Source organism: Artemia franciscana, chromosome 11, assembly GCF_032884065.1.
Source record: "Artemia franciscana chromosome 11, ASM3288406v1, whole genome shotgun sequence".
Taxonomy (NCBI): domain Eukaryota; kingdom Metazoa; phylum Arthropoda; class Branchiopoda; order Anostraca; family Artemiidae; genus Artemia; species Artemia franciscana.
In genome coordinates this window covers 1,301,024-1,328,654 of record NC_088873.1, presented here as the reverse complement: position 1 = coordinate 1,328,654, position 27,631 = coordinate 1,301,024, and the positions used below count along the sequence as shown (strand labels likewise).

Genomic DNA, 27,631 nt, shown 5'->3' with positions numbered 1-27,631 from the left:
ACTATTGTTTATTTTTAATGTTGTGGCCTGAAAGCCAGAATTCTGCTTGCATTGATTTACTGATTTACTTTCAAACAATAAAACTAAATTCCCTCTGGTTCCCTATTTTATTTTTCATTGCAAAGACTTTATGGGTGCATTCCTACTATTTGAATCAAGCAAGATTTAAATTTCTATTGTTCAAATAAATTTACATAAAATGAGCTTAGTTACATAGGCCTACTGCTTAAGGGACAAAATCAAATTTAGTGATATATAAAAATGAATGAAAGCGTGATAACAATTATAATTATGTATGGAAATGAAATAGAATTAGTTTTTTTTCAAATAATTTCTTTCATTGTACTGTATATTTATTGTGATATAAGCCTAAATAGATAATTCTACATGAGGAAACATATTAACAAACAATTCTTAGTTTATAATATGCAGAATAATCATGAGTAACACATTTTGCATGAAACTATTTACTTTTCACTGGAAAATAAAAACAGAAACCATTTTCATGGTAGGCTACTTATCTGTAGTAGTACTGACATCTAATTCTTGATTGAAGTAGGCTAGAACTGGTTTTTCTGATCATGTAACAAATTCATTTAGTTTGCAATTTGTATTGATAAGTGTGATGTGTATTGTGATCATGGGTTTTTTCCTGTTCTATTTAGACAAAGAATTTGAGGTCAGCACTATAACAGATAAGTACTGTTTTCTTCACTAATAGGCCTAATAATAAAAGTGAATATTTTGGACACATGTCCAGAGGTCTTTACCAACAGGGAAAAAGAAAATAAACAGGACATGTAAAGAAAAACTAAGAACAAAGACACAAACTACAGAACCTAACACATTAATATGCTATTGTTCAATATGAAAGTGTTTGCCATTCGATGGTCCTAAAAAAACATTTGGGGCTATCACATAATAAAAATTTTACTATGCAATAGCCCCTAACTAACTGACTCTAGCCTAATTTTACATCCTAGTCTATGCAGCAAAGGAATAGGCTACCTACTTTCATGAAATGGAACACTAGCAATTTTGAATTTCATCTTATTGCTAGAGTTTCTGGTCATTTGAATTAAATCGTCACAGCCAAAAGCACCATTTTTATCTTTATACTTTTGAACTTCAGTCATTTTTAATTTCGCGCGTGTTTGATTTAAATATATTTACCTCGTGCTCTTTTACTTGTCCGATTACATATCTGACTAATCCAAGCGTTTTATGAGACGTAAATGACGTCAGAGGCTTGTCCGTGGGCTTGCACTTTCTAACACCAAAAAAAAAGATTATTGAGGACAAGTGACGTCAGTGCCACATATTTTTTTAAATGGATAAACATGTGAAATCGTTAAGTCTAGAGAAAAGACAAGGAAAATGTAAATAATGGAAATAATCTTAGCTTTTCAGTGACCTGTACGTGATCTTATGCATATTCCTTAGGATCTGAAGGGTTTTTGGTGTTCTAGGCCTGCCTTGGATAGGCTAAGCATCATAAGGAGTCAGAAGAAGAGTTTTTTGGTTATTAAAAAAGGTTGGTTCTTAGGAAGACAGCTATCACATTGGTGAGTTAGTCAAATATTACCATATCAAACAGACCTAGTTTCTAAACCATCCTATAATTTTTAGTTGAAAAAATTTTGAATGATTAGGCTAATACCTATAGCCTTTTATATAGTCTATATTTGTTTATATTGCTATTTAAACTGAATTTTTAAGGTAAAGTAGGGGCAAAATTTTACTTTAGCTACTTTTGGCTATCTTTTAAAGAGCTTAGGCTAGGAAAATGAAACTTTCAGGGATGTTTGTGACCATCAAAATGAAAGCAACCATCTTGCCATAGAAATTATCACCTCTAGACATCCAGTGAAAAGTAAATACAAAAGATAGGTCTACATGGATTACGAGGCGATCAGAAAGGATCTAAGACTTATCGACTAGGATGAGCTACTTCAGGGCAATGTTGACAACCAGTGGGAGAAATTCATGACAGCTGTCACCGAGATTCAGAGTAGAAACATGACAGAAAGGCTGGTTCCTGTACCAAAGACATTACCGTATATGACCCCTAGCATTAAAAGACAAAGAAATCACAAATTGCACCACTGGAAAAAAAAGAGATAAGCCTGGTCACTATGAAAAGTATGTTCAAGCTTGGAACAGACTACAAAACTTAACTAAACAACTGTACCAAAAGCTTGAGCTTAGACTTGCCAATGAATGCAAGAGTAATCTGAAAAAGTTTTGGAATTATGTGTCTAGTAAAGACCACACTAGGTGCTGTGTTAAATGCCTCACTACTGATGATGGAGGAGAAGTGACTGACACCCAGAAACTAGCAAACTTACTAAACAACCAGTTCACTTCCGTCTTAACAACAGAACCAGATAGTGAGCCTCCACCCCCTCCTAAATATGTCATACCATCTCCCATGAGTACAGTTGTTATCACTGTACCTATGGTGGAAAAGAGGCTAAAAAAATTGATGCCAACAAATCAGCCGGCCCCAATGGAATCCATCCAAGGTTGCTCAAAGAAAGAGCCACCGAGATTTCCCTGCTTTGTGCCATCTATTTCAGTTTTCTCTCGATTGCAGAGTTGTTCCCTCACTGCTTATGTTACACCCATATTCAAAAAGGGTGACCAGTCTAAAGCTGAAAACTACAGACCTATAAGCCTTACATCTGCTGTCGCCAAGGTTTTAGAGAGAATTGTCAACAACACACTTCTCAAGCACCTAGGTTCCAACAGCATTATCTTGGACAAACAACATGGTTTTCTTCCCAGGAAGTCAGTCAAAAACCAACCTGCTCAAAACTTATGAGCTAATTACTCAGCTTCTTGACAGAGGATTTCCTGTCGACCTAATTCTGCTAGACATTGCAAAAGCCTTTGACAAAGTCCCCCATAGTCATTTGCACTCCAAACTTACAGCCATGGGCATTGATAAAAAAAACTAGTCGACTGGCTAATGGACTTCCTTGGTGGCAGAACGCAAAAGGTTTGGCTTTTTACCATGGATGGAGAAAAGATCTATTCAACACCTTGCCAAGTTCTGAGCAGCGTCCCTCAAGGAACTGTCCTCAGACCGACCTTATTCCTCATCTATATCAATGACCTGGTAGCTGAAACAAAAAACCATTTGACTCTTTACACTGATGACTCCAAGCTATTTGGTACTGCAGACAACATTAGCCTACAAGCCAATCTCAACAAAATTCAAGCATGGGCAGATAAATGGCTTCTGTCCTTCAACATCTCAAAGTGCGTCACTCTTCATTTCTGCTGTGGTAATCCACAGCACCAGTACACTATTTATGACAGCAAAACGTCATTGACAGTTTGATTCCTACTTCTAGTAGTGGTAGAGACCTGGGAGTCCTGTTGGATGACAGCTTAAAATTCCACTAGCACACCGCCCAAGCAGTTTCAAAAGCAAATGAAAATTTTTGGGACTCCTGGAAAGAACCATCAGTAGTCAATCCTCCATAGTTTTTCTGAAATTATATAAAGCTCTGGTCAGGCAAATCCTAGATCTTGGAACATGTGTTGCTGGTCCTTTTTACAAGAGTGACATCCAGCTTGTTGAGGGTGTCCAGAGGAGAGCCACCAAATGCATCGACAGTTTACACAGTCAGTCCTACTGCAAAAGATTACAATTTGTTAACCTCCCAACACTCGTTTTTCAGCGTAGGCGTAACGACATTCTGCTCACCTACAGGTACCTCCAGCAAGCGGATCAGAAGCTGTTCACTTTCTCTCCCCACCAAAAGCAAACACGAGGACTTTCCAAAAAGCTGTTCAAATCCAGCATTAACACCAAAGTCCGACTAGATTTTTTCAGCCAGCAAGTGGTGAACAATTGGAACCAACTAAGCCAAGAGACAGTCTCGGCAACCTCGCCCAAGGAATTCAAAAAGAGGCTCGACAAGGAATGGGAGGCCAAACCATGGAGATTCCAGTGGGAAAACCCCTCCCAGCCCTCACTACCATAACAGTTGTGGAAGACAATAGAGAGTTAGCTTGGAGGATGATGCAGCTTGTCATACCCAACCATCTCACACACTCTATCCAAAGTTGCTGTTGTGCGGTGGTGCCAACTCTAAATTGCTGGAGAATGGTCCTTGAACCATACCTACCATGTGATCACTGTTACCGAGTGGGCTTAAATTGCATCTCTCCAGCACTCTCTAGTCCCTATGGTTTGTTGCTTGACCTTAGCACAGCGACCAGATCTATTGCCATCATCAATATGGAGCAGTTCTTGCTACTTCTTTCACAGTTCTTGCAACTAATTCGCTCTGAAGTGCAAATGAAGGTAATTAAGGTGTCTACAGGCTAAAGTATGTCCCAGGAAGGTATTTTGAAGTACCTACATCTACTTCTTTTCTCTCTAGAGGGTCCTGAAATTCTTGGGTGCCTTGTTTTTTGGTTATCAGTTTCTTTATCTCAGGCCTTAGTTCTGAAAAGACAATTCCTATTGATTGAGCAGAACTTTAAGCCATAACACTGTTTTTTTTCTAATTTTAGAAATAATCTTTTATGCCACCTCATTATAGGTTAAATATATGGCTGAAATTGTTTATTCTCCATGAATTTTGTTTTATTTGATGTCATTGATGTCAGTTGCTTTCTGTTAAAAATTCATTTATTTTTTTACATCAAGCTTCTTCTTTTGTGAAAAAATTTGAACTGTTTTTCTTTTTACATGTTGTATAAAATGTAAAGGAATACCTGGCCCTTCATTTCAGAGATTCAACTAAAAGTCTTTGAAGCATCTTATATCAAAATACATCTGACACATTTTAATGGGTATTTTTAGATGACATAGGACACCATTAAAGTTTTGCATTTGCTTTGCTAAAAATTGTCTTAAAAAGTACCAAGTTTAGAGAGTTATGTTAATATTCTTCTTGCTGATCAGAATAATTGTTTTTAAAATTCCTTCTGTTTAAAGCATTTTAGAGAGATTCTGAGCCAACCATGGGTATATTGTTGTCACAAATGATTTTTCTCAAATGGGCTGGTGGAAAACAAATAGAGCATATAATTTCTCTTTTTTTATTATTTCAAGACCAGAATATCACGAAAACTAACCATTCATATTGCTGATTGTATCTTAAGTAAATCCCTGATGTAGTTATGTTGATACCTGTCTTAAAATTTATTTGTCTAAATAAAATACATATTGTTTGTGGGACAGCAGTGAAAAATGGGAGCAACTATGGCTTGAGTTGTTTTTTTTTAATATTTTCTTTTTCCAAATAATTTTTTTTCTTTGGTGACATTTGTGTTCCTTCCTAAGTGGCTAGCACTCTAGGTTGAGAATCCTTTATCCAAAGGGTTAGTAAGGGTTAATTCCTGGCATTAGCAGTTTATTTGGTTTGGGACAAAGGTCAGTGATGTGACTCTATAAGTTCAGCCAGAATTACCCCAAACTTAACAGGTTACCTAGAGAAATCAGGGGTCAGTAGGCAGGAAGGGCATGCAAAAGCATAGGATTACTGGCCCCTAGCTTCCTATTGCACTTCCTGGCTAAAGGACCACCTGGTCCTTTACTGGGCTTCTGACTTAGCCATAGAAGCTTTCTTTCAAACCCATTAAATATAATTACAAAGGAAGAAATGCCAGTAAGGTGGTCCTTCCTTTTCAATGAATTGTTGATGTACATACAAGAGTGTAGGTCATAAGGGATGGTTGGTGAATGTTCTGCAAGGTTTAAAAATTTAGGGCAATTGCTCAGGTTGGCAACTGAGCACAAAAGTAAAATTTTGTGAATAGTTTTTCTTTGTGAATGTTATATTTATGTAATGTCAAGCATTTTAAAGTTAATCTTTATTGTTTTGTTTTAATTGCCATGGCCCTAGGACTTTAGTGTATTAAAACCTACTTATGTCTATCCATTTTCTTTTAAACAGAGAGGAGTTCTATGTTTACTAGCTTCAATAAATTTATGTGCAAGTTTGAGACCAGGTTTACAAAGTAGGTCAAAACTTGTAAATGGACTGTGGTATGACTAATTAATTTGTAAGAAATGTATATCAATTTAAAGATTTAAAAAAATCATGTAGAAAACAAACAAGACAAATAAATAAAAGTATCCCTTTACAACCATTTAATGAAGTGTCGCAAATGTAGATCATCCCTAAGATTGAAATGAACAAAGCTTTAATTATGAATCTGTTTTCTTTAAACAGACAGAAGGGGCAAACCTCCAAGCTATGACAAATTCAATCTCACTTTTGGTCTCTTCCCTTTTCAATGGGAACTTTCTTTGAATTTTTTTCAACCAAGTAAAAACAGTAGGGACAGGATCAGGTATAAGTGACCTTCCACTTAGCCTACATACCCAGGGGAAAATCATGCAGCTATACTAGTAATTGGTAAATTTTTTGTTGTTCATATTTTTGATTCGCAAATAAAGTGAACATACCCCTTGATGCCTTTTTTATGTTCTTTACAGACATAATAAGTGCTTCAATTGCAATTTCAAATTTAAGCACTTTTTGAGCTCTTGAAATGACCAAAATATACCCAAATAGTTTTTGGGTATAAAAAAGCTTAAAACATTGGTCTCAAACTTATTGTTTCATTATTAATCCATTTTTTAAATGTTGTATAATCTATGAGCACTGATTTTCCACAATTAAGTTGGATTAATAAATTTTACAATATTATGCTGTTTTTTTTCTTCTTTGATGCCAAATTTTCAATTTAAGTATGTTTTTGGTCATTTTTGACAAAATGATGTATGTTTTTCACTGTCAAAATTTGTTAGGTTAAGTAAGGTCAAAAAGTGCTTAAATTAGAACTAGCAATATAAGCAATTATTAGATTTGTAAAGAACTTACAAAAAGGCATCAAGTGGTATATTCACTTTATTTGTAAGTCAAAATATGAACAACAAAAAATTTACCCCTAACATGCCTAATTTGCAAATATAGAGCCCAAATTATATATTTCCAATGTTTTTCTGCCAACTTTTACTTATTTTTCCAGTTCTTGTTTTGCCACAGTTGCTTCAATTAACAGGTACAAGGGTTGAGGCATAGTTTGGCAGAATCAATAGAAAATATGTAATTTCAGCTATTGATTTCCATATGAGGAGGGTTGGGGCTAAAGTAGAGCAGGGCTTTATGTAGAATGTGTTAGCTATAATTATTATGTAATTTACAAGGAATCACCTTTTTAAACAGGTTTTCTTGTACAGGTCTACAGGTCCTTCTCTTGGCTTATACCACATCAAGCATTATATACGCAGAGAAGAATAAGTAGCAAAAAGCTATATATACATAAGCACGTGTTATTTAACAATGACTTCTCTAGTGCTTAACTATGACCCCTTAGTAATATTGACAAGAAATGAGTGACAGAAAAAGTGAAATTTAGTCTAAATGGCAATCAGGAACTGAATACTGGCTCAAGGGGGCTAAAAACAGGGCTATATAATTGGAGTTCAAAGAAGGTGGTGATTTTTTAGTGAAAAAACACCGGCTAATTTAGGACTTTAAATTGATTAGCCTGCTGAAATTTTCCTATCCTATGTAATTTAAATATTTTTCCCTTTTCAGAGCATTAAGACAATTTATCACAATAAAAAATATCCAAAGTATCTTGAATGGAATGACTAAAAAAGGCAAATGACAACCACAATTTGCAATCTTACAATTAAACTTCTGGCCACACAAATTGTATTAGGCTACCCAGCTCTGAAATAATTGCTGAAGGTGTATTTGCCTGTAAAATTAGAAACAGGCCCGAAGCCTCAGCCTCTTCCTTGTCAGAACTTCACATAGCATTAAAGCAATAATATAGGCTATTTTACATATGAAAAATGTTGTTATTCTCGTAGTTATTCGTGCTGTTTCAAGTGACACGCGGCCAGATAAGTATTTGTTGTTACCTTTTAGTGGTTAAACCCTGATAAGTGGAAATAAGTAAAAGAACACGGGGTTTAAAGTTACCAGGGATACATAATGATGTTGCCAGATTATGAACCAAAATTGCACCAGGGCATTATGAAAAAAAGCAGGAAACTTTTAAAAACAAGCGAAAATAAGCCAGACAACGTTTTTACCCTAAATTCAACTCAACTTTTTTCTTGCTTACTTACCCTGGTTTAACCTGCATGGTAATAGATCCTGGCAATAGATCACATGTGAATCAATGGCTATGATACATTTTTAATGACTTTTAGAATGTTATCTAGCTTACTCTTATGGATATGCTTTTTAAATATCAAACAGTTTGTAATGATGAACTGTAGGTAAAGAGTTACTTTCTTTAGAACAAAAAGAAGAGACTGATAGAATAGCCAGGGAACAAAAAGAAGAAAAAATCCGAGACGCAACAATGATTGTTTGCTATAGATCTAATGCAAGCCACAAACCCCCAACCGATGAGAGAAAAACAAGATAAGTACTCTTATAAAAAAGTACCGAGTTGAATAGATTGTTGGAGGATAAATGGGTGAATAAAATGCAGCCGAAACTAAATCAGAAAGTACATACTGGCTATGCGACTTTCAAAAATTAAAAGAAGCAATTTTTCGTTGATCTAGATTAAATTATCTCTGGAATACTTCCGCCAAAAGCTTAGAAATGAAACAAAAAGAAATTCAGAAAAATGGAACGAATTCAAATGCAAACTGACAGATTTACAAAAAATATTTGGTAGATCAGGTGAATTTAGGATGATAGAACATGTCGAAGAGCTAAAAAGAGGAAAATAAGGAAACGCTCCAAAAAATTACAATGGAACAATTTTGAGTAAACACAACAGACGATGGGACCAAAAATGACAAAACAAAACGGAGACAACATACTTGCTATTATGACTTTGTCGGGCACTATGCTCCCATTTGCCAAGGTAGGGAATTTCTGAAGTCAAGCCAGAAGCAGGAATACTATGAACTCCCCTGTTTAACTAAAATGATAGTAGTAGTCCTGAAAATTTCAATTAAATATACTCAGTAGTTTTTTGGGATATTGCTGAAATGTTTTATTGGCAACCAGCATAAGCACAGTGCCTTTTGATTTAGTTTTAAAGCATAATTGGCAAAATTACATGGAGGGTTGACATACTTGGTATTTCTAGAAACACAGTTAATGCATCGTTGGATTAATAGAAAATATAAATTTGATCGAAACAGGTTGAATACAATTTTAAGAAATGAAAAAAAGAAGTATTGTGAGAAAAAGTTTAAGGAGGTCGAAGGATGCGTAATAAAACCTGGGGACGAATAAAAGAAATGATTGGATTAATTATAAATAACGTACCTAATGAATTAATTAGTGCAATGGGAGAGACTTCGAAGGTTGAACATGATATATATAATCAATTTCAGATTTATTCTTCAAATATTGGTGTGAATCTAGCTATGTCTATTCTGACAATGGCAATCTGACGTTCGATTCCTTATTGAAGGACCCAAATAATGCATCAGTTCACTTTAGACTTGTACCAGTTGATGAAATAAAAAAAATATTTATCGGTTGCGTAGTAATTCATTTGATAGCGATCACACTACTTTAAAAACACTTAAATGTATTTTTCTTGTTATAGCTGAAGTTTTTTTGTGGATAAATTAATGAGTGTTTTCGTCAAGGTCTCAAGGAGAATTCCCAGATTGTTTTCAAGTTGCCCGTGTAATCCCAATTCATAAGTGTTGTATTCAAAGTGACCAAGGGAACTATAGACCCATATTTGATTTATCCATCATTTCCCGTGTTTTAGAGCAGCGTTTGGGTATTAGAATGATGAGTTTTTTAAAGGACCATAAGTTACTGGTTATTGGAGGATTATAAGATCATAAGTTGATATTTCGGGTAAGTAGCAATAATTATTGTATGTTTTGTCAATAAATCCTTCTCTCTCTCTAAATGAAACTATGCCGAACACAATGACTAGCTAAAAATTTTGATTGAATGTGTTGGGAAAATCGATGGGCTTGGGAATAAGACTTCTTGCTACTCCAATAACTTGTGACTACTGAAAAAGGCAATAGAACTTTCGTTTCCCCATTGGATTAGCTCCTTTAAAAGCTTCAATATTATTGCTATCTATGATAGCGCAAAATAATCTAGGATATTACAAATAAGCCTTTTTGAAAACCTGCATGCATATAGTTTTTTTGTTTAATTGGAACTCACCCTAAAAGTTTCACCTTCATGCCTCTAGTGTCACTAGCTACAGCAATCGCAGTAGTAGCATTATCCTGTCCCAAGAACTGTTTAATCTCTTGTTCACAGCAGTTTAATCCCTAGTAGAAACAACTTGTGGCACACATACAGGGTTGTCCTGACAGGCAAGCTAGCTTATGCCGACAAGATCAATGTAATGACCGAAACGCTTGAGGACCTACAAGTCCTTGTTAATGAAGTCCTTAAAGCATCTAGCATTTTAGGAATGACCATTAATGCATCTAATACCAAGGCTATGTGCTGCTCATGGAAGCCATAAGATACAATTAACTCAGATCTGAAACTTAACGGAGAGAGCGTGCTGTGGGTCGAACAGTTTCAATATCTTAGCAGTATAATCACCAATTATAGCAAACACTCAAAGACATAAAAAGACGGATTGCTCTCACGAGTTCTAGTTTCAAAGCCCTTATGCCTAAATGGCAAAGCAAGGATTTGTCTTTACGTCGCGAAGAAACTTCTTTTTGATATGTTGATTATCTCAATCACAGTATTTCATGTGAAACATGGACGTTGAAGGTAGATGACCAGTGTCGACTCGCAGTGTTTGAAACTAAATGTCTCCACTGCATTGCTGGTATCACCTACCTTGACCGAATCTTGAATTTCGAACTTCTTGAGTGCCTTAAAGTCAAATCAACAAGCCTCGCCAAGATCTAACTCCAGCAAATTCGTTGGCTCGGTCACGTAAAACGAACGAGTCGGTCGCGTTTCCCGAAAATCAAATTTCATAAGTCAAATCCAAGGACCTCGCCCTCTTGGTCTCCCCCCAAAGAGGTGGAAGGAACATTTTGCACCTCGTCGCCTTTCCAATCTTCTTTGTCTATCAGATTACCGTGAGGCATTCGGAAAGCATGTCCACGCTATTACGAGGGAAGAGGCCTCAAGACAACTCTCCAAGGCCGGAGGTCGTCAAGGACCTTCAGGCAAGTCAAGCTTCAAATCTTTATCCTGCAATGTTGAAAAAAAAATGTCGGATTTTACCCTTGGTTTACTCTACTGCACTTTTTTAACGGTCATACTACGAAAAAGACTTGAGAGGATTGGAAATGTATTAAATACACCTAAATAGGGAGGGATGATGCTAAAACATTGGTCAGTCACGGTGCCTAGGACTATATTTGGGACGTGAAGTGGGAGGCAGGAAGATGAGCAAATTCGGAAAAAGAACTGGAGAGGCTGGAGGTATGTTAGATATGTCGAAAGAAGGATGAATAAAATTGGCGAGTTGGAGAACGTCTATTTGTTCTGAAACAGGCTAAGAGTTTCTTTGATACCGGAATTAAGGGTTGTGGGGACGAAAATGCCAAGAAAAAAGACTAGAGAGGCTTGGAGGTATCCTATGAAGTTAAAAAAAGGGATGAAGAATTCTTAAGTGTTTAAAAGAGCTTTTAAGTTTCAAAATAGACTAGGATATGGCTTTCTAAACCAAATCCTTTCTCCAAAAACGTCTGATCAAAATTTATAATTGGCCATTTGTTCAAAATAGTCTTAAAAAAGTCAAATTATTAGGCCTACGGGAATTAAATGACACTTTACAGCTCTTGAGAGGAATCCTGAACACCATAAAAATAAACTATGTGCAGGCTGATTGTCAAAGCCGCGTATCAGCAGCATCCAAACTATGGGTAAGGTATAGAGTTAAAAATTACAGGGTATGTTGAAAAGTGATTGGAGGAGTAGAACCCCTTTCCCCCTTTGCCGTTTTTAGATGCCCCTCCCCTTAAAACTAATTAAAATACTGAAAAAGTAATTTTGTTCAAAACAGGCGAAAGGTCCAGCAACTACTCTACGGCGAACAATGTTTCCAAGCCCCCAGAGCAAGGGTTGTAAATTATGCAATTTACCCTTTTTTAATTGAAGGACTTGTCCTTCAGAAAAGGGACCTGGTTAAAAAAAAGCCTTAGAAATAGCTCAAAAGGAAGTTTTCCTGCTTTACGAAACACCAATGATATCAGAGTATGGCTTATAAAATATAGATCGGTTGTTGCGGTCCTTTGCAAATCCAAGCTTGCTATTTGGAAGAAATATTTTTGTTGCTGGAGATAATTTCTGACAGCATTTATCAGTTCAACTCTGAAGCAGCCACAGTGAAACTCTTGAATTTTTAATAAAAAAAAGTCATCTTTGGAAGTATTTCAAGCATAAATACTTAGAAAACAATTTACGGATCGATCCTATGCATGAAGCATTTGCAAAGTACATCCTTGACGCGGGAAATGGAAATCTTCCCAGAAGTAACTCTAATGAAATCAAATTACCAGAAGATATAATTTCCAGTGGTAATTTAAATGAGGAAGTATTTTGGAGGATGTCTACCCAATCAAAGTTTCAATTTAATGAGGATCGCGTTGTTTCAGCTTCGATCAGTAAAGAAGCTAGTAAAATAAATGCAAATATATAATTTGTGAATAAAAAAGAAAAGGGAGGAATTGAATTCACTCCAGAATTCTTTAATTCAGTTGCTGCTGCAGGTTTACCACCCAACAGCTTAAAAATAAAGAGAAATGATCAAGTGAAATGATAAATTCGTTCAAACGAAACAGAACAAAATAATTAAATACAAGCTTTCGAGGCTAATCTTCCTTTTTGGGCAGCTAGCCTCAAAGGCCTTTTTGTAACGGTTTCAATACTATTATAAACTAAATAAAAATAACAAGTTTTCAACTGAAAGTAAGGAGCGACATTAAATCTTAAAAACGAACAGAAATTATTCCGTATATGAAAGGGGTTGTTCCCTCCTCAACGCCCCGCTCTTTACGCTAAAGTTTGACGTTTTCTCACAACTCTACTTTTTAAACAATAGCAAACTTTAGATCCTTAGGTTCGTAACTTTTGATGTGTATAACTAAACCTGATGAAATTTATATATTTAAAATCATCATAAAAATCTGATTCTTTTGATGTATATATTAGTATCAAAATTCCGTTTTTCGAGTTTTTACGAGTTTCGAGTTTTTACGAGTTTTAACACGAGTTTCGTTACTATTGAGCCGGGTCGCTCCTTGCTACTGTTCGTTACCATGAACTGTTTGATTTTCCACTATATTGGAATGCGGTTGAGTTAGGTGACTAAAGTGACAGGGATGGGTAGAGAGCCGTAATTATATCTAAAAGGATTTTTTCAAGTTCGCATATCTACACCTCCCCGTTTCTAAAAACACATCGGTATTTGTCTAGAGAACTAACTGGAGAGAAGGAAACAATTCTTACTTCATTATATGCAGAATAATCATAGTTAACACATCTTACATGCAGCCCCACTATACTTTACTCTCCCCCCCCCTGTTGTGTAAATATGTAGCCAAAATTATATGTTTCCCATAATGAAGAACGGTAGGGCACCAGGAAGCGACAAGATATCAGCAGAAATGATCAAAACCTCTTTAGGTGCTTGCATAACCGTGTGGATCGCTTTCTTTGCATGTATCTGGAAATCAGAGAAAGGAGAAATCTAATTTCAAAGTAGCGACAAAATAATTTGCCTTAATTCCGAAAAAAGGGGAAACACCCCTTAAAAGTCATGGAATTTTAAAGAAAATCACACCATCAGATGCAGCGTATCAGAAAACTATACCGTAAAGGTTCCAAGCTCCAATCTCGAAAATGTGGAATTTTGTATTTTTGCCAGAACAAAGATCTCAGATGCGTGTTTATTTGTTTTTTTTTGTCCCAGGGGTGATCTTATCGACCAGTGGTCCTAGAATGTCATGAGAGGGCCCATTTGAACGAAAATTAAAAGTTCTAGTGCCCTTTTTAACTGACCGAAAAATTGGAGGGCAACTAGGCTCCCTCCCACGCTCATTTTTTCCCAATGTCAACCGATCGAAATTTTGAGTTAGCCATTTTGCTCAGCACAGACAAAAAATTTATAACTTTGTTTTTGAGGACGATTTAATCCCCCACAGTCCAAGGGGAACGGCTGCAAGTTATGAAGTTTGCCAATTGTTTACATATGACATAGGTTGCTGGGAAGTATACTGACGTTTTTAGGGTTTTTTTTTGGTGGTAGGGGGGTCGGGGGTTACGTGAGAGGATTTTTCCATGCAGGAATTTATCATGGGGAAGAGAATTTCCATAAATTTTCAGTGTTATTTAAAAAAAAAAATAAAGCAACAAGTTTTTTCAACTGAAAGTAAGGAGCAATATTAAAACTTAAAACGAACAGAAATTAATACGTATATGAGAGGATTCGTCCCCTCCTCAATGCCTCGCTCGTTACTCTAAAGTATTTTTAGTAATTTCGAAATAGCTATTTATTCTAATTAAACGACCTTTGTGATTCAGGGGTCATTTCTAAAGAACTGGAACAAAATTCGAACTTTAGTGTAAAAATTGAGGTATTGATAAGGGGGCGAACTCTCTCGCATACGTAATAAAAATATACGAGTATAGAAGTTCGTTAAGTAAGTTAATTTGTAAGTTACGTATATTTATTACTAATTAAAACGTCCTGAAATAAAATTAAAATTTCCCTCGGCCTTTTTAAGTAACCAACAAATTGGAGGGCAACTAGATCCCCTCCCCCGCGCCTTTTTTCTCAAAATTGTCTGATCAAAATTTTGAGAAAGCCATTTAGCCAAAAGAAGCAAAAGTAGTATGCAAATTTTGTTTTAATTATTCATGTACGGTGAGCCAAAATCAAAACCTGCATTAATTCAAAAACAGTCAAAAATTAAATAAAAAAACAATTATTTTCTCTGAAAGTAAGGAACTGCATTAAAAATAAAACAAACAGAAATTATTCTGTATGTGATAGAGGCTGTCCCCCCTTCAACGCTCCGCCCTTTACGCTAAAGTTTGACTCTTTCTCACAACCCTACTTTTTAAAACAATAAAAAACTTTAGGGTAAAGAGCAGGGCGTTGAGGAGGGTACAGCCCCTATCATATAAGGAATAGTTTCTTTTCGTTTTAAGTTTTAATGTCGTTCTTTACTTTAAATTAAAAAGAAAACTTGTTTTCTCAGTCTTATGAGACTCCTCGTTACACCCCTGTTGGCTCCAAGCGCCTAGTAGAGAACCTGAAAATGTTGGAGACTAATTATTCGCACCTAATACCTAATCAGTTATCCCAATTGTCAACACTTTTTCCGCCTTTAATTAAGTCAAACGGCACATCTCCGGGTCTCGTTTCCTCTAACTTCTTCACAACCCAGGCATAAATAAAGGATCGTCTTTTCGAATGTCGTTGACCCGCATTTGTGCTCAAACTCTTGACAAGAAATCGTCATCGGGTGACAGACGTTCCACAATTTCAGCTCAGTATCAACTATGATTTTCATCTTACTAGTGGTGATCACTCTTGCCGGAGCACAAGATGATTGTGATCCCGAAAATGTGCTATTTGAGCTAAGAACTGGATATGTATTAAGTGCTCCAGGAGCAGTTTTAGATACTAAAGCTGATACGTTAATATTATCCCACTGTATTGAAGCTTGTAGAAATGACCCTTCATGCAAAGCATTAAATTTCGAAACAGGGTTGTGTGTTCTATTTGCCAATGCTTCACAGGATTTACCAGGTAATGCAAATGCATATCTTATAGTCTACTATAAACTTCCAAAACTGGGGGTTAGTGGTGCATTCCCACTCTCCATTCTCAAATAGCCTATATACCCGAAGTGTATATAGCCTATGCAATGAAATTTCCATACGCTGATTTTCCGGATGAATTTGTTTCTTTTTATTTCAATCAATTTGAAGGAAAGAGTTATCTATGGAAAATTCATTGCGAGTAGGGGAAATTCCCTGACGTACGATTCGGGGTAGCCTAGACCATGTAATTGAACATTAGGGAGTGGGAAAGGTAAAGTTTGTTGGTATACCTTAGGGAAAAACACACAAGTTTTTTCAACTGAGGGTAAAGAGCAACATTAAAACTTTGAATAAATGGAAATAATGGTAAATATGGAGGAGTTTAAATTACTGGCCTAACTATAAAATAACCTTAGCTTTAGAGTCAGAATTGCATTCTGAATCTAAATATAACATTAATCTGCGTTGGAAATGAACTTCACTCTCATCCCCAAATGTGCAAAAATGTAGGTTAGGTTATACATACAATTGGGGCTATATATTTATACATTAGGCAGGTAGGGATAAAGTTCATTTCCAACACAAATGAATGTTATATTTGGATTCAGGATGCAATTCTGAATGCAAAAGGGGGCAATTATAAATTAATTATTATTTAAAAAAAATTGTTCTCCTCTAAGTGAATTTTATGTATGTATAGAGGGTTTAAATAAATTATTATTAATTCTGACTCTAAAGGTATGTTTATTTCTCAGCTAGGTCAGCATTTACCGAAATTCTTATGTATATGAGGCAGTGGCGTCGTTTCGGGAGGGGGAACCGTCCCCCAAAAAAATTGTTATATAGCCCCTGCCCCTTGACTTATCTCCAATAGAAAATGCTGGAGCTACGCCTCTGTTAGGGGGGGGGGGCAGACTTTAGCATTAAAAATGAGGGTTGAGGGAAGAGCAGCCCCCTGGTATACTGAATAGTTTTATTCCTTTGTATATACATTGGATTGAAATAAGGTCAGTTTTTCAGTCTGACTGCAACTCCTATGACGTTATGATTCCTAGCTTAAGAAATGATGGAACGATAAGGAGAGACCTACTGATTGTAAATAGCTTTTATAATGAGGGTTCTATAACACAGTTAAAGATTACACATATGTTAAACTAACATAAGCCTATTTTGATAAATGTTTGTGCGACATTAATGCTTGAAACGAACCGAAAATTATTCTGTATGAAGGACGGAGGCGGTTTTAGAGGGGACGGAGAGGGAACTTACCCTGGGCGTAGGAGTTTTAGTGACGGAAAATTTCAAACAAATAATCTAACATTTATTATCATTTTGCAATTTTGAAATTCTATTGGTACTTGTCCATTATTCAGAACCCATCCAAGTTGATTCAATTTACAGGTAGGCGGGTCGAAACAACTGTGACGCTTGGGAGATAGATAGGATATATATAGTTTGCGCTATATATATTTGCACCTTAGGGTTTGGGGGTCAAGCATAGTGGGGCTGTATGTATATTGATTCTAGTTATTTGCCCCCCACCCCCACGGAAGATGCCCCCGTGAAAAATACCGGTCTGGTCCGGTTATGTAAGCCACATATCTTGGACTTGTGCTTATTCTTCCCACCAAGTTTCATTTTGATCTCTCCACTCCAAGCCTTTTCCAAGATTTCCGGTTTCCCCCGCCCGAACCCCCCCCCCCCAATGACACTGGATCCAGTTGGGATTTAAAATAAGAGATCAGAGTTACGATATCCTTCTAGATATGAAATTTCATTAAGATCCGATGACTCCTTCGTAAGTTAAAAGTACCTCATTTTTTTATTTTCTCCGAATTACCCCCCCTCTCCAGCTCCTCCAAAGAGAACAGATTCGTTCTGGTTATGTCAATCACTTATCCAGGACTTGTGCTTATTTTTCCCATCAAGTTTCATCCCGATCCCTCCAACTCCCCACAATGTCACCGGATCCGTTCGGGATTCAAGATAAGAGCTCTGAGACACAATATCCTTCTAAATATCAAATTTCATTAAGATCCTATCACCCGTTCGTAAGTCAAAAATACCTCATTTTTTCTAATTTTTCCGAATTACCCCCCCCCCCCCCCATCTAGATGGTCGAATCGGGGATAAAACTATATAGAATTTAATCTTATCTGGTCCCTGATACTCCCGCCAAATTTCATCGTCCTAGCTTATATGGAAGTGCCTAAACTAGTAAAACCGGGACAGACAGACCGACAGATAGATCGAACGACAGACCGACAGAATTTGCGATCGTTATATGTCACTTGGTTACTACCAAGTGCCATAAAAAGCAAAGTTAAGTAGAAACATTATTTTAAACATCTTAAGAGGGGGCAATAATTAGTAAAATCGTTAATAAATCGAAGAGGCTTCAATTCTTCTCATAAGTAGCAAGTGCTAAGACACCGAGCTTTGCTCGGTGTCATAATTCTTCTCATAAGTCTTCTTCTCATAAATCTTCTCATAAGTCATAAGTCTCATAATTCTTCTCATAAGTCATAAGTCTCATAATTCTTCTCATAAGTAGCAAGTGCTATGACACCGAGCTTTGCTCGGTGTCATAATTCTTCTCACAAGTCTTCTTCTCATAAATCTTCTCATAAGTCATAAGTCTCATAATTCTTCTCATAAGTAGCAAGTGCTATGACACCGAGCTTTGCTCGGTGTCATAATTCTTCTCATAAATCTTCTCATAAGTCATAAGTCTCATAATTCTTCTCACAAGTCTTCTTCTCATAAATCTTCTCATAAGTCATAAGTCTCATAATTCTTCTCATAAGTCATAAGTCTCATAATTCTTCTCATAAGTAGCAAGTGCTATGACACCGAGCTTTGCTCGGTGTCATAATTCTTCTCATAAGTCTTCTTCTCATAAATCTTCTCATAAGTCATAAGTCTCATAATTCTTCTCATAAGTAGCAAGTGCTATGACACCGAGCTTTGCTCGGTGTCATAATTCTTCTCATAAGTCTTCTTCTCATAAATCTTCTCATAAGTCATAAGTCTCATAATTCTTCTCATAAGTCATAAGTCCCATAATTCTTCTCATAAGTAGCAAGTGCTAAGACACCGAGCTTTGCTCGGAGAAAAGTAAGACATTTCTTTTTTAATTTTCTCCACAAAACAACTTGAACTTAATTTCCTGCTCATATGACAAAGGCTAAGAAAAGTATTAGTAGGTTTTTTGGTTTTTAAAAGGATTGTTGGGTAGAGGGTTGGATTGGGAACGGTTAGTAAGCGAAGGGAAAACACTAAAAATCAATGTTGCCAAGGTTTTGTCTAATTTTTCTAGATTTAGTCGTATTTGCATTCCTTGTCCAGCAGCGGTTTTTTTCATATCCCTGTTATGAGGCCTGGGGGTAATTAAAAATGGGATAATGTCGTCAATTCAGCTTATTTGATTCGTATATAATAGTGTTTATTTTATGTAAAGCAAAAATAAGCTGAAATGATACTGATCGTTTTGGGGGTGGGGATAAGTAGAATAGTTAATAAATGTTTTTTTTTTTTTAGTGGCCTCTTCGTCGAATTAAAGAAAGTTTGTTATTTTATGTTGAAAGTGGCCACCGTAAGCGGGGACTTCCTGTAACGGGAGAACGTTCTCTCTGCGGGACAGTATTTCTTTTTTATGTGGCTTAGAAGTAGTATTACAATAATGCGAAGACCATTCTTCGGCTACTATTTTTAAGCAAATTAAAGTGTAGGTGGCATTTAGTTTTTTTTTTGTAAATGTTAATATTATTATTTTTTTTGGAATTATTTGTGCAACTGAGAGGAGAGGTGGTGGGATTTTTATTTTCTGGGAAAACGGGGGAAGGGTAAGAAATACCACAGGAGTGTAAAAAATATATAAAATATAGGAATTTCATGTCAGCTGTCTGTCATATAAGGTATTTTTAAACTCTTGGGCTGCCCGTTTTTTACCAACGACAAAATAGAGCCAAACCTAAAATAAAAGAGTCCCAAGATATATTATGAAATAGCTTCTCTTTTTTACAGAATCATTTTGGCAGAAATTGTTCACTATTTTTTAAAGCTAGTTTGTCAATAAAAAAAAGGCTGACTTATTAATTGTTAATCAGGCACATAAAAGGCTTGCGGTCTTGCAAAAAAGTTGCGATTTCTGAAATCGTTCCTCCAGCATCTACGATTTTTTGTATAATTCCCGTTTGATGAAGATGTGTCTCACTTACAATACGAGATAGCCTACCTTCAGGCTATAATTTTTTGTAGGCTCCTGGTATATGATTCTGGAAATGTTTATTTGTATCATAATAAGTTCAAAGATGGATACATCATAATCGTAAGAGATCAATTTCAGTAATAAATGCATTACCTTGAAACTGAATAAACATATCGTCCTAACTTCATTGATGGGCATGAAGCTTTATTATCTAAGCCAGCGACATCAACTGAAAGGGAGGAATAATTACCCCTTAAATTTTAAAAATCTAATATTTTGTGAATTGGTGCCCTAAACTACACAAAGGAAAAACAAGCTTACTTTACTAAAAATCCACTCTCTAACTCACTCTCCACTCAGCTGTCTACTATCCCTCTCTTGTTATTGTTGTTCAAAGTTCAATTGACCTGTTCTGTTAAGACGGATAATTAAGCAATTGATGCGCACAAATTTGATTAACCCAGGCGCTTATCAGCAGAGCACGGTTTCATAAAGAAACCACTCCCTTTTTTCGTTAGGCCGTCTCTCAACATCTCGAGGTTTAAAAAAATTATCTCGAGTTACCCCACATATTTTACTCATGCTAACCAGAAAAATAGTATTTTTGGCATGGAAAGAAGATCCAAGAAGGAAAAAATAAAAAATTTTATACTTTGCTACCTCCTCCCTCTAGTGACCAAAAATACATCCGAATTGCATGATCTATAAAACTTTAAATATGATGTGTCCTCGGGGTGTTTACTACTTTTTATTGATGCCATTCAGTTACAAGCTACTGAGTACTGACACGGATAGTTTGTTCCCTTTCCCTCTTAACCCAAATAAAATGAAAAACATGAAAAGAATAGAAAGAAATATTCGTGATATTTTTCTTTATTATTACCGTTAAAGATCATTATCAAGTTTTAATGTCATGTTATCTTCATGTGGTCTATGAAATACTATCGCCAATGTGTCAGACCATGACAATGATGAAGGCTTGGAATGCATGATACAAGTCAGAATAATATTCAAAATTCATTGCTTCAACTTTTCAAGCTTGACTACTTTTAGGCGTCTAATTTTTTCTTTTATAACGATATACTAGTATTAATTTAGTTAATGTGGTATTTTATCAACAAACATTTGGCACTCGAGTAAAATAACAACAAATATTGAGGAAAGGGCAAAACTCTAAAGAAACGAATAGGTGAATTAGACGCGAAACATAAAAAACTTTAGGAAAAGCCGTCGAAATCTGATGTTAGACTACGGTCCCCAACCCCCTTCCGTCAAAATCTGAGGATAGACTACGGTCCCCAACCCCCTTCCGTCGAAATCTGATGTTAGACTACGGTCCCCAACCCCCTTCCGTAATGGAATTCTGGACTGGGTGAACCAATCGTTTCTGAAATGTTATGCTTTCCAAAAACTTGCTGGTGGCTACAGGGGTGCCAATAGCCCAGATTTTGAAAAAAAAAATTCTTTTGGTGTCTCCGTTAAAAAAAAAAAATCGAAACAGAGACAAAAATGCCCCTCGTCGGTTTTTCAGAAACATTCTTTTTAGATTTTAATTTCGAGAAATTGGAAAAAAAAGCTTTGCCTCTTCCCTACATTTTCGTTATTATTACAGTGTATAGCTGTCTTGGTCTACGGGTAACAGCTTTAGCTAGTTACCAGAAGGTTTGGGGTTTGATCCCCTCACATGTCAGGTTTTTTCTAGCATTATCCCTTTTACTTTGCTGCAGGGACATGCTCAGAGGGGAGGCGCCTTGCCCTGGCCCTTCTTCCAAATTTCCCACTTTCCCAGCATTTCCTGGCATTTTATATAAATTACCAAATAAAAAGTTTATTTTTTATGAAAGTCCTGCATGCCTGCATCCTTGTCTGTAATGCAGGTTGAGAGACAGTCATTATCTTTCTACCACTAAGTATCAAAGAGTCACTTTTACTATAAAAAAAAGTTTAAATATGAACACCCAAACTTACATACGATTAGTTATAATTACTTTAATTTACGATGTAAAGATTTTCCAACACAATTTTGAGCTTGCTCAAACCCCAGATAGTTTTTTTTAATGGAATTTTAGTTTAGTGTGGGCTTAGCGAGCAATGTGACTTAAAACACATTATTTTTATTCCTAAATTTTAAGATAATCTTAATAGTATGCTGAAAGTTACTGATATAACAGCTCCTGCAAGACTGTAAAAAGTGCTATAGATTAATTTATTCTTGTGAGGCTACGTATTTACTTTTGACTCCTAAATCAGTATTTTGTTTTTTTATACTTGGCTTTTGTGTTTTCAGTAAAGCGCTAGTTTCTTGCAATCCAGCAAACATAGGGAAATATCACCAGTTGATTTATTTGAACTAGTTTTATTGACATATGTTAGATAAGCTGGGAAGTGGTGATGTTTTTTGTTTTAAGTTTCAACTTCGCTTTTTATTCCCCTCGATTTTTTTTTTTTAATTAATAACACTCATGAGGCGTTTTCAATTTGCGCTTTTTATGAGGAAATTTGACGTGTTCCATCCACTTTGCTTGTGCCATGTTTTGGTTGAAAACGCTTTTGTTTCTGAGCAAGTTGTTCATAGGGGAGAAAAAACGGAAGCAAAAATCAGGGCTGGATCTAGGGGGGGCTATAGGGGTAAACGCTCCGGGCGGAATGGCAAAGTCTGCATTTGCCCCCTCCGCACTGAGGAAAAACCTAACTCCGGTTCTGGCAAAAATGTCTCAAATCTAAACCATTTTCCTTACAATCCATCACATATATCAAATACATGCTAGTATTTTCTTATTAATGTGTTTGAAGGTCTTTGTTCATTCAAATTAGGGTATGTTCGGTTTCAACAGGCTACTTCCCAACTCAGCATCAGGGTTAAGTTACAGAATCTACATTTGAATATTTCCAACAAAAATGCACAAATGAAATATACCTAAGAACTTGACAATACAGTACACACAATTTTGAACCAGAAATTCTGAAGTTTGGGAACATTGGGAAGAAAGCTTATCATGTAAGCTAAATATGCCACCATCGTGTCAGTGGCGTAATTTGCTGTGGGGCAGGGTGGCAACTGCCCCTTCCAGATCCAAGTTTGCCCCCCCCCCCAGATTTCAGTTTACCCCCCCCCCCCCAGATTTCAGTTAAACCCCCCCACCACCACCAGACTTCTGTTAACCCCCCAGCTGAAATTTAGTTTCTGTAAAAAATCTTGTCGAAATTAAGATAAGGCTTTATAATTCAAGTATCCAGAGAAACAAGTCAGTTTTCATCAGTAAATCTTAGCCTTTACAGTATATGTGACTCATTTTTCACTTGTTACTGTCATTTTCTCTTAATTTGGTAAAAATGGCTCAAAATTTGCCCCCCCCCCTCAGGATTTTGAAAAATTACGCCAGTCCATGGTGCAATGCCTCCTCATATTAAAAAGAAAATATTCGAAATTTCACTTTGACCCCTGGGCCTGCCACCTTGTTGTCATCAGGTTTATTTAGAATCCAATAATTCTCGTTTTAGTGAAGACCTATTAAGATATCTGAAGCGTTTTAATTGATATTATCTCAGCTATTCATTGGAAAACTGTCCCGTATAGAAATTTATCCCTCCCCACAAAAATATTCTGGCGGTGTCCTTGATACAAGCCCAATAATTAAAATGCAATATCAAGAATGTAACCACAAGTCTTAGTTAGGGAGGGAGTATTGACTGCTGCATCCATAATGGTAATTTCAAAATGGTAAAAGTTAACTGCTTTCTTTTGAAATTGCAAAGGAAAATAGAATATGTTTCCTAGTATACAGGAAACAAACAGTATAACGCCTTGCAATCTAGCCATTCTGTTCTTAATATTTTTCACAGTTTTATCAACTGTCAATACCCCACCTGCGCTTGTCGAATAGTTGCATCATTTGAATATTTTGCCAAAGAATGAGCAATGTTTGGAATACGAAATAGAGATGGTGAGAAGGTGGTTGACCGAGAATTCATGACTTGGCCCGCATTTCTTCTTTCTTACCTGTATGTTTTTTTAGTCCTATGATGTCATTAATATACACGCCTAGCATTTTGTTTTAAAAGGAAAAACCTGATTCTCGCTGCTTTAGAATAAAAAAAAATCCTTCCTTCCTTCTTCTTTGTTTGTTCGCTTCTTTAATTCAGAATGCATTTTATTAACGAAATGTTTTGATGGATTTGAACTGACCTCTTTCCAGTTTACGTTTTTTAGTTGAAGTTCAAACATCCACCAAACCGTAGACGAATTAATCAAGATCTTTTTGCCAGGTCTGGTGCATTTGATGCAAAGGCTTTAAGCATGTTTCGCGCATAAATTTTTTTATATATATAATTTGTTATTTTATATTTATAATTAGTTTTAAAAATTTTTGAGGAGTATTTATTTAATGAGGTATACTACAAATATCACATAAAAAAACTACTTGGCGCTTTTTGAAAGACCGCAATTGAGCTGTCATCCTCGAGCTAACTAATACTAGGATTAGTAGTGGCTCGTAGTATAAGAGAAAATGAATTATCTGCTATCTTTTTTCGTAGCTTGTAGCTGTTTATATCTGTGTAGTTTGGCTTTCATCCATTTTAAACTTTAGTAGACTGGACACAGTTTAATGGATGCAATATAAATTGCTAAGAAAAACTTTTGGCAATGGCCCAAGAAGAAAAAAGTCCAAAGAATTTCAGCCTGAGGATTCATCCTTTTACCATGAATAAATCAAAATTGATAACAGCTACCTATTTGAGGAGGCAAAAGCAGGCATCCTTGATGATCTTGACCGTCAGATGTAAAGGGAATGGCCTGTGGATAGTATCTATAAGCCTATAAATAATAATGATAATTGATCGATAATCAATTATAAAATACATGAACAACCTGAGCAATAAAATATAAACAAAGAAAAAGAAACTTCGAAACGATGAAATTCTAACAGCCTCTCATGTATCAAAGCCAACTTTAGACTTTATCTGGAGTGGCAAACTTCTGCACAATTTTTATGTCATTTATACCATACTCTTCACCTGGGCATCAAGTTGCGGGTACAGAGTTTTCTATATACCAAAAATGTAGTATTGTTCCCAACAGTTACTTTGCATCTTAAAAATATAATTAGCTCTTTTTTATTATTTCGTTGCCTGTGGAGGATTTGTTTTGTCGCAAGACTCTCATATAATCTTTATATTTTCTATTTTTATATTTCAGTTTCTATATTCTATACCCTATTAAATGTCATTATTTCAAATTATCCTATTAAATGTCATTGTTTCAGAATACTCTATTAAATGTCATTATTGCAATTGCAATCAAATAAAATTAATGTCTAAAATTTATACTAAAGGCTCTACATTCTTAGTACTTTGTGGCCTATCAAAGGCTACAAAGAGCGTTGTCAATAGGCCCATCACTACCTGAAAAGGGGGTGGCTTATCCATGGGCATAAGTAGCATCTTGTCAAGGGGGGTAGCCGATTCTGTGATGGAGGGGGGAGGAGAGATGATATTATATCAGTAATATCTCTTTTCTTTATCAAACTTATTTGAGATACCATGAAGAGTTGCCACAACGGTTGCAGAGTTGCCACAACGGTCAGTTCCCAAAGTACTAAAGATCTCCAATTTTGGGTGCTACACAGCGATTTTAGGTGCTACAGTTTACGTGTTTTGGCTTGCGCCACGGCACGCACATCGTCTGTTCAAGTGTACTTAAATTAGTTATAGATCAAAATTTTAATATTTCATGCCTGGTTATTTCAAACTTAGCGACAATCTTTCGAAACAACCATGGCAAAAAGGTATTTTTTGTTAGTTCACCTCACTTTTTTCAAAATCCCAAATCACATTAGATATGGTTAGATAACAGTGTCATGTTATAAGAATTCAATTCAAAAGTTCAACCCTTAACTAACAAGGTTGGGTCTCTCAGACGCTAGTGCTAAGTTTTTTCGTCCATTTCGTTGTAATGGGTTATACTAGGAGGCTGAAGTCTCGTATATTCTTTTGGCCAGTTGAGTACTAAACCTCAGTAAAAGAACATCTCGAAATCGCCTACAGGTACGTAGATACAGTTCTCTGGTGCCGGATAGACCCCACCATACATTTTGTGTAACTTTTTGTGGTTTAGCAGTAAAATCAACTTTAGTTTTTACGAGCTTTTTAGAGAATAATTAGTTTTATTTCAACTTATTTAAGTGTCTTATATTTGAAAGGACAAGATTTTAGTTTTCACTACGCCCTTTTTAATTTATTTCTATGGGCTATTCCGATTTTCTTTGGTTTTGAGAGCTGGAAAAGATAAATTATAGCTAGAATATGTCTCCTATGAAACAGCTAATTTTCCGGAGCAATGCTACGAACAAGCCAGTTACTTCTTATAGAGCAGACACGAGAGCCTGTAATCTTGTTATACAATTTTCTGGTCTCAAAGGACACAAAGACCTGAAAACTCCCTGAAAAGACATTGGACTTATTCATCACAGCTGAGATCCTTGAGAAGACCATCCTTCACACCAATGTCAAGAGTGACGAGTGCCACCTGCATTATAACTTTTATATTGCATGTAAGCAAACGTACTTGAAACTAGTCGATGTTCTAGAGATGTGAGCCTTTTAGACCTTTCGTTTGTATCTCACTAGGGTATTCAAGTCAAGCAGTGAAGACTGCGAAGGTCTCTTTGCAGCTGATGAAACTGGGTGGGACATTTTCTGCACTACGATGAGCCTGAAGCAATTCAAGGACCTGGAAAACTGTCTTCGGTTTGATGATAGGCACACATGTCACGAAAGAGGCGGATCTTTCGCTACCATCAAGGAGGCTTTTGATCTCTTCATCGCAAACTGTAAAGCAAATTAATCATCAGGCGAGTACTAAGCGATTAATGAAATGCTAGTTGTATTTAGAGGACGATCCAGATTCAAGAAGTAAATTTGTTCTGAACCGAACCAGTTTGGATTTAAGATTTAATGTGTAGAGGTCTTGAAGTCATTTTATGTATTTAATGTCTTTATCTACGCTGGAAAGAAAATACCTATGGTTGAAATCAATAATGCTTCAGTTCCAACCCGAACATGACAATTGTCGATCTCTTGAAGAGCTGGAACACCAGCATCACAGCCGGCAACTGGTTCACGTCCATTGAGCTCATTAAAATGTTCAGACCCTTAAGAATTACAATCGTAAATACGGAGAAAAAACGAAAGAGAGAGTAGTATAGCTGAAACAGGGCCCGTGCTAAGTTCATTAGCATAACCGAACTAGCAAAGAAATTGCATAACCGGTTACTATCTTTGTGAAACAGATAATGTGGGTAATTGATCTACTTACATAACTATACAACAAGAGATAATTCACAACCATAATCCCACTGGCATCTCATAAAATAACAAAAAATTACAAATTAAAAAAATAAAAATAAAAACTAATTTTGAAATGAAAAAATAACGGAAAAAAAGGAGCAGCCTTATGAGAATGAGGCATGTCAGAAAACTTTACTCGTAATGCAACTTCGCTTGCTCATCGATCTTTGAAAACAAAAAAAAATACTTAAATTCCGAGTGTCCTAGTTGCTGACTGAGCATCTAAAATGTAATAAAAGCACTTTTGACTACAATAAACTCAGGTAGTTGATAAATTCCTAGTGTTTTACTTGATCGGTGAGTACAAAATCAACTAATAAAAGCAATATTAACTACA

The 27,631-nt window shown here is 36.0% G+C and overlaps 2 protein-coding genes and 1 long non-coding RNA gene across 3 annotated transcripts in view; 2 read left to right on the top strand and 1 right to left on the bottom strand.

Annotated features, from left to right (window-relative positions):
* The window catches only part of LOC136032663 (separin-like), an 86,254-nt gene extending 85,081 nt beyond the window's left edge, over positions 1–1,173 (bottom strand). The window contains exon 1 of the mRNA XM_065712950.1: positions 1,013–1,173. Within this exon, the coding sequence (XP_065569022.1) occupies positions 1,013–1,136 (124 nt within the window). The 5' untranslated portion in view covers positions 1,137–1,173. The remainder of the gene's footprint in view (positions 1–1,012) is intronic.
* Positions 1,174–1,425: 252 nt separating this feature from the next.
* Positions 1,426–9,495, top strand: LOC136032662 (uncharacterized). The gene is made up of 2 exons (XR_010618755.1): positions 1,426–1,565; positions 9,347–9,495. It is a non-coding gene; the product is annotated as an uncharacterized LOC136032662 (long non-coding RNA).
* A 5,859-nt stretch (positions 9,496–15,354) lies between these two features.
* The window catches only part of LOC136032661 (uncharacterized), a 62,185-nt gene continuing 49,908 nt past the window's right edge, over positions 15,355–27,631 (top strand). Inside the window, exon 1 of the mRNA XM_065712948.1 lies at positions 15,355–15,723. Within this exon, the coding sequence (XP_065569020.1) occupies positions 15,474–15,723 (250 nt within the window). The 5' untranslated portion in view covers positions 15,355–15,473. The remainder of the gene's footprint in view (positions 15,724–27,631) is intronic.